Source organism: Azolla caroliniana, unplaced genomic scaffold, assembly GCF_043228905.1.
Source record: "Azolla caroliniana isolate FFs.n. ecotype wild unplaced genomic scaffold, voAzoCaro1.0.p SCAF_17, whole genome shotgun sequence".
NCBI classification, from domain to species: Eukaryota; Viridiplantae; Streptophyta; class Polypodiopsida; order Salviniales; family Salviniaceae; genus Azolla; species Azolla caroliniana.
In genome coordinates this window covers 13,488,303-13,495,253 of record NW_028230452.1, presented here as the reverse complement: position 1 = coordinate 13,495,253, position 6,951 = coordinate 13,488,303, and the positions used below count along the sequence as shown (strand labels likewise).

Genomic DNA, 6,951 nt, shown 5'->3' with positions numbered 1-6,951 from the left:
TCTATGCTTGCATCCTCATGACTCATGATCCTTCTGTCGCCATCACCATAACCATCACTCTCATTACCACAAAGTAGTATGTATAGAAGGAAGAAGGAAGAAGAAGACAGAAAGGATTAAGAAGAAGAAGAAGAAGAAGAAGAAGAAGACAGAAAGGAAGAAAGAAGAAGACAGAAATAATTAAGAAGAAGAAGAAGAAGAAGAAGAAGAAGAAGACGACGACGAAAGCAGACAGAAAGGAAGAAGAAGAAGAAGAAGAAGAAGAAGAAGAAGAAGACGACGACGACGACGAAAGCAGACAGAAAGGAAGAAGAAGAAGAAGAAGAAGAAGAAGAAGCAATCAAGAAAGAAAGACAGAAGGAAGAAGGAAGGAAGAAGGAAGGAAGAAAGAAAGACAGAAGACCGGGTGGCAGGCCGGCTGAGGAAGAGAAGGAGCCATGGGGATATCCGGATCCAAGCTCGAAAAGGCACTCGGCGATCAGTTCCCAGAAGGAGAGCACTATTTTGGACTCGAGAATTTCGGGAACACTTGCTACTGCAACAGCGTTCTGCAGGTTCCCTTGTTCTTCCCTTCCATCTCCCTCCCTCCCTCTCTCTCTCTCTCTGTGACTTTGTCTTTGTTTTTGTTTTTTCTGTATCAAACCCTTGACGATCGTGTTTTTGATCTGTGTTTAAATCTTAGTTTCTGATGCTTAGAATAAGAAGATCTGAATGTGAGACATTTACTGAGGAGGAGGAGGAGGAAGAAGAAGAAGAAGAAAAATAAGCAGACTAATCGGAAGATCTTGATTTTTCTGTTTTTATTGAGGTCTCACTTCTGATCATTTTGAATCACATGGGAGAGAGAGAGAGAGAGAGAGAGAGAGAGAGAGAGAGATTTCCTAAAGTTCTATGATAGTTTTCTGAATGCATGCGCTGGAATAATTTTGGAGATGGTTTACATGCATTAAGAAAGGAATATGTATGGCTGAGTAGTGGTGAGAGAAACAAGTGAATCTGGGTGTCCTCGGGTGGATTGGACATAGTCAGCAACGATCTCCATGATTTGGTGATGGTATAGTACATGTACCTTGTGTCCCAGTATTCTTGGTCTCTGTTGCTAGCATTCCTCTGCTCTGTCTATGTTGACTCCTTGGCATCTTGTTAGTGGTGAAGTTCACATTAAAGTTGGCATACTTATTTTGGATGTGGTCGTTAGCTAGGCACCTGCACACAAAATGTGCCCCACTCTCAACTTCTCCTTCACATAATTTTGAAAACCTTTCAGGTTTGTGTATTTGACCTCTAGTTGGTTATCTGTTCTTTTTGCTGAACTCTTATCTTTTCTTGCACAGTTGGAAAGCTGGTTTGTGCCAATTAGTTTGGTTAACACTTGTCACTGACATCATTTCTATCTATCATTATCTAAAAGTAATAAAAATTGATGTTTTTTGGGAAAAATGACATGTCCACAGTTCACATAAACATTTCCTTGCATTTGTCAACTTGTATTTCAAATAGTTCTGCTGAAATAAGTATGAGTATTTGTGCATCAGGATTGACTCTATCAGGTGTATTTGTGGTTCCCATTATCAATGTCACATGGAATACCTTACTTATTCTATGATCTAGACGACTTCATGACACAAAAATTGATTTCAAAATATTTTTATGCAAAGTGATTGTCCCAACTATTCTACCTCTGTAACAATGCAGCAAAATGGTTATATCCGCTTCAGGGATTGATCCTAATATTCTCCCACTGTCTTGTTTTTGCATCTTTGCACATAGAATCGCTTGCTTGTTGGAGGGATGATCACTCGTCTGTACTGGAGGTGATATTACTAATTTTCCACACAAGGCACAATCGGGGTCCATGCTGCTATATCCTTTATTGAGAAGTTCATGAAATTATCTCTGTGGGAAGAAGCTTTCTTAATGTGATCCAAGACTTTTGGGTATAGAATGGTCATATGTCTTGCTGCAATACTTTGTTTCATTCACCACTTTAGAGAGGTGTATGTTGTTGGAAGGGTGGCAAGTTCTCGATATTGAGGCCATTGTTGTTGAACCACTTGATCCATTGTGAGTTACTGTAATCCTTCTTTGTGTTTCATTATGATTTCCTTGGACACATCCAGATTCCTTACATGTAGTTCGTCTCTTGGGTTTGTTATCATTTTCTTCAATGGTTCAAGCCTCATGTGTGTAATTGTTTGACATGGCATGGTTTGGATCTGGTTTATGAGATTCAACATTGGAATGAACTCGGATGTGGCCAGTTCAGCTCCAATGAAGTCATGTGGGACGTAGGCCTCGTGACATATCATCAGCCTGTATTTCTCATTGTACATGAGATGCCTAGTGGCATTACTGTTCTAGAATAGCCAGAGCTTCATAGACCCGAGAGACTCAATCCATGGCGTTTGGATAATAGAGAAGCGCCTAGTTTTGCTTGTAAATGTGACTCCTAGATAAACATAGAAATCTACTAGTTCAACTTGCCCTCCTGATAAGGTGATGACAGTTTGTTGTCAATTCAATGCTGGTTTGTTGAGGATTATGGTTTAGTCTCTCATCAATTTATCAATAGCGCTTTCTGTTTGCAAAAACCATCCAGGGCATTGAGATGATATTTAGACCTGCACTAGATTCAAAAATCAAGACAATGTCATCAGTGTAAAGAAAAATATGGTTCCCTTGTTGCCTTCATGTACGATGTAAATGGTTACATTGTCGATTTAGATTCCAAAGAGCGCAGGGGAGAATGGACATTCTTGTTCACACTTGAGGGAGTTTTAAGAGAAGGGAGTCTTTGTAGGATACTTTCCCTTTTCTAGATTGCGGAAATCTACAAAGAATCCATACTTTCTTTTATGAATATTCCTTGGCTCAAACCAACATAAGTATGTGGTTGGTGGTACATTAAACTTTTTCTTTTGCCTGGAGTCATAGTGTAATTGGTGAGTTCCGCTAAAAGCACTGCTCCATAAAATTTGGTGAATGTGTGGTTAATCATGATAATCAATATTTCCTTGGTTGGAGGGCGCCTGATGGTGACATGCAATTGTTTGCATGGTCCACATGTTGGGAAGGTCCTATTGAACATGTCTGCGAAAATAAGGTAAGTGTGCTTAATGCATATATGAGGTGTTCACCTTGTAGTCAGATGGTTGTCAATGTTGAAGGCACTGGATGCTTCTAAACCTTTTGTGAGATGAAGATTTCTCATAAGTGTGACTTTTGTTGCATGAAGGTTCCCATTTTCTTGCGGGATATTTTTGTATACTCTCCCCAAGACCTACATTTTTACAAAGTCCTTGATATATCTGTTTACATTTCTTTTTCTACGAATAATTTTGGGAATGTTACTAGGAATGTGGCATCTTGACATTGTGTGGTAAGGAAAACTGTTGATGGTTGAGATATGGAATATGTAGAGATTTGGGAGTGACAACATCAAAGTTTATGGTTGTGTCTAACTGTTAAGGGTCCTTGTTGAACATTTTGACCATAAGTTTCTATTAGTTCATGGATGAAGTGGATGATTGTGCATACAATGTGCAAGTCACAGGCATCTTTGAGTCACCAGATTCTGCATCCAAGAAAGGACACTTTGTACAAAGCTCAGATGTCACAAGTAAGAGCAATCCCCTTCACAAAAAAGAATTGCTGTCCTCCATGAGTCATACTATAGGAATTTGATCTCCCATTATCTACCTTAATGATGACTTGGTCAGGATGCAAATAGACCATAGAAAACACTGTACGTCATAGATCATACTTGCCTAAGGCAAGAAAGCTGTTTACCATTATGGTTACATAACTATCAATGTCAAGGCCTTTGAATAGGGATTCACACAGCCTATGAGACAACACAATACTCCATCATCACCAACCTCACCCCCATACATAATTATCCACTTAACCCATGAACCAATAGAAAATTTATGGTCAAAAAGCCCAACAATGATTCACCACCTAGACCCAAACATACCCCTTAATTCTGACCAGGGAAGCCACCCAAACCATGAAGAAATCCACCATTTGACCCTGCCTGATCAATGCTGTCCATGCTAATCTTTCCATGACCCTCACAAACAACACACAGTGATCACCACCTTCACCTTCACCAACTGTGAACAAGTTCTAGATACTGGTGACTAGAAATAAGTAAAAGATCAAGGCAATGATATTTTGATTTAAGTTGCATAATGTTTAGGCATGTGAGAAAATCATTGAGAAAAATACTACCTGCTATCAGTTTATGGAATATTATGGTACAAAAGAAAGTTCCAAGCCAAAACATGGGCAATGGGTATTCAATCCAAATCCATACTAGGTGGTACCTTGTGCAACTACATATGATTATTTGAAATTCTGCGCTTGCAGGTAGAGGATTTTGACAATGATTTTACAGTCTCATTGTATTTAGATCATTCCATAATTTTTTTGTAAATTCAGATGTAATTTCTCCCTCCAGCAATTAAGATATTTTTGAGTATTGTACTAATGTACTTAAGAAATAAGCAAAGATTAGGGAAATGTGCAGGCGCCTGTAGATGCGGAAAAGGCGAAGAAAAGGTGTACATGGATGAGAAACTTTGAGGAAGGATATAGTTTTGAAGCTTAAAAATGTATCATTGAAAATATGTTTTCTTAAATGCGACATTTTGAAATGTCATTTCTACAAGTGAGAGAGGTCCACACTATCCAACTGGGGCTTGGTGCTATGGATACATAAAAACAACTCTACAATCTGATGAACATACACATGAAAGCTTTTCCACGATTTTTTGTCTTCAACTCATCAAAGGTGATGGAAAGAGGAGAATATTGAACAACTAAGGGTTTTTGAAGTCTGAAAATTAATACCGCTAAAGCAGAAGTGAGATTTTGAAATGGGTAAAGTCAAATCTGACCATTTTTAAGGATTAAAATTTACTTTGTATCGGTGTAACCTATGGGAGAGACTTTTTAGACTGTTGACTTACTGTTGCCTGTAATGCTTCTTTCACTTCAAAGTGAAGAGCAATGCTATGATTACTTGGAACATGTTGATTCCAAGCAAGGTTCAACGCAAGGACATTAACAAGTATAATGTGTACATGATTCATTTATATGTACAACGTGTGATAGGAACCTATTGTATGTGATAAATGGTGTCCAGAGGAAACTCTATTTCGGGAGCTAACAAATACTTGCCGATGCGTCAATATCATTACATAGACTATGGTGGCCTTTATTGAATTTTAAACACTTCATGTGTAGATTTATTATGTATAATTGCATTTATTTAATTGAATTATATGATTTCTCATAAGTAATTGATTTTATATCTTTTGCACAGGCACTTTACTTCTGTGTGCCTTTTAGGGACAGAGTTCTGGAGTATGGAGGTCATACTAAGACAGTTGGAGAGAGTGATGAGAATCTGCTCACATGCTTATCCGAGCTCTTTGTACAGGTTAGTAGTTGGTTCCTACCTACATTCGATTATTTGTACTGTGTTGATGATTACAAATTTGATGGTGGTTTTATTGCTTTTCCTGAGCTATTAAGAAACAATAAGATATCAAGCAATGCTTTATTGAGCTGCTTGAAAAATGCTTGATAGACTATAGTTTAATGCAGTTAAATTATAGGATGTCTACACATTGTCTGGCACAGATTGTAACTTTTCTTGAATTCCATACGGAGTATTGCAATTTGCATCGTAATCATATATAATTTTTGCAGAGGGTAAAGGAAATTGGACAACACTGCAGTTGCTTTATAGATTGTCTGCATGTTAATTATGGAACATTCTTATGAGGCTGTCTGGCTACGCAATCATTGATATAATGAGAGATGATGTAAATTGTGTTCCATTCTACACATGTATTTGTTGATAAGTCAACACATTTTGAGATGGAACTTCTTGTGCAGTGCAGATTTGGCTTGCTCTCAATTCAATAAAATTATTTCTAGTTTTGAAGCACGGGAATGAAAAGAATAAATATCGTATGGCTACATACATAATACCATAGTATCGTTTAAAGTTTGACTGATGGACCACTTTGAGCTGGGTTGTAGCTCTGTGAAGCTATGGCTCAACATAGGTGGTGCATCAATTGTGTCTGTTTTGTTTGATTCATGGAGGTGGATTTGGCAGATCAATTATCAAAAGAAGAAGACCGGAGTTATTGCCCCAAAACGATTCGTACAACGTGTTAAAAAACAAAATGAGCTTTTTCGAAGCTATATGCACCAGGTAATTGAATATTTTCCTAAATACATGGTATGCTATGCTATTCAAGCACTATTGAAGCCTGTACATTTTGTGTATTTGTCGTTAATATTTTATGTATTTGTTGTAAATGTTGTTGTAGGATGCGCATGAATTCCTGAATTATCTGCTGAATGAACTAGTTGATATACTTGAGAAAGAAGCGAAGACAAATGCAAATGGAGATGCAGTGGCTCCAGGAAACACAGCACAAGAGAAGGCAATCAATGGGACAATAAATGGGCTAGGTAGTGCCGACCAGAATCATCCTATAAGAAGCTGGGTGCACAAACTGTTCCAGGTATGTATATATATAATATGCTATTCTGATAGCATCCCTACCCTTGAGGACAATCATAAGCTGAACTTCTTTTCAGGGTATTTTGACGAATGAAACACGATGTCTATGCTGCGAGACAATCACTGCGAGAGATGAGACATTTTTAGATCTTAGCTTGGATATAGAGCAGAATAGCTCAATCACAAGCTGTTTGCGCAATTTCAGTTCCACTGAAACACTGAATGCTGAGGATAAGTTCTTTTGTGATAAGTGTTGCAGGTATATGCTTCTCTTAATATTCATAAATGTTATATGTTAATAATATGTATTGACATGTTGGAATCCTGTTCTTTGCTTCTTCTTTTCAGCTTGCAGGAGGCGCAAAAAAGGATGAAAATAAAGGTTGCACCCAGGATCCTTGCTT

At 37.9% G+C, this 6,951-nt stretch overlaps 1 protein-coding gene across 1 annotated transcript in view; it reads left to right on the top strand.

Moving 5' to 3' along the window:
* Nucleotides 1–207: 207 nt before the first annotated feature.
* LOC147853196 (ubiquitin carboxyl-terminal hydrolase 3-like) overlaps nucleotides 208–6,951 on the top strand; it is a 7,080-nt gene continuing 336 nt past the window's right edge. Inside the window, exons 1-6 of the mRNA XM_087332843.1 lie at nucleotides 208–554; nucleotides 5,330–5,446; nucleotides 6,134–6,232; nucleotides 6,351–6,548; nucleotides 6,625–6,806; nucleotides 6,896–6,947. Of these exons, the coding sequence (XP_087188969.1) occupies nucleotides 438–554; nucleotides 5,330–5,446; nucleotides 6,134–6,232; nucleotides 6,351–6,548; nucleotides 6,625–6,806; nucleotides 6,896–6,947 (765 nt within the window). The 5' untranslated portion in view covers nucleotides 208–437. The remainder of the gene's footprint in view (nucleotides 555–5,329; nucleotides 5,447–6,133; nucleotides 6,233–6,350; nucleotides 6,549–6,624; nucleotides 6,807–6,895; nucleotides 6,948–6,951) is intronic.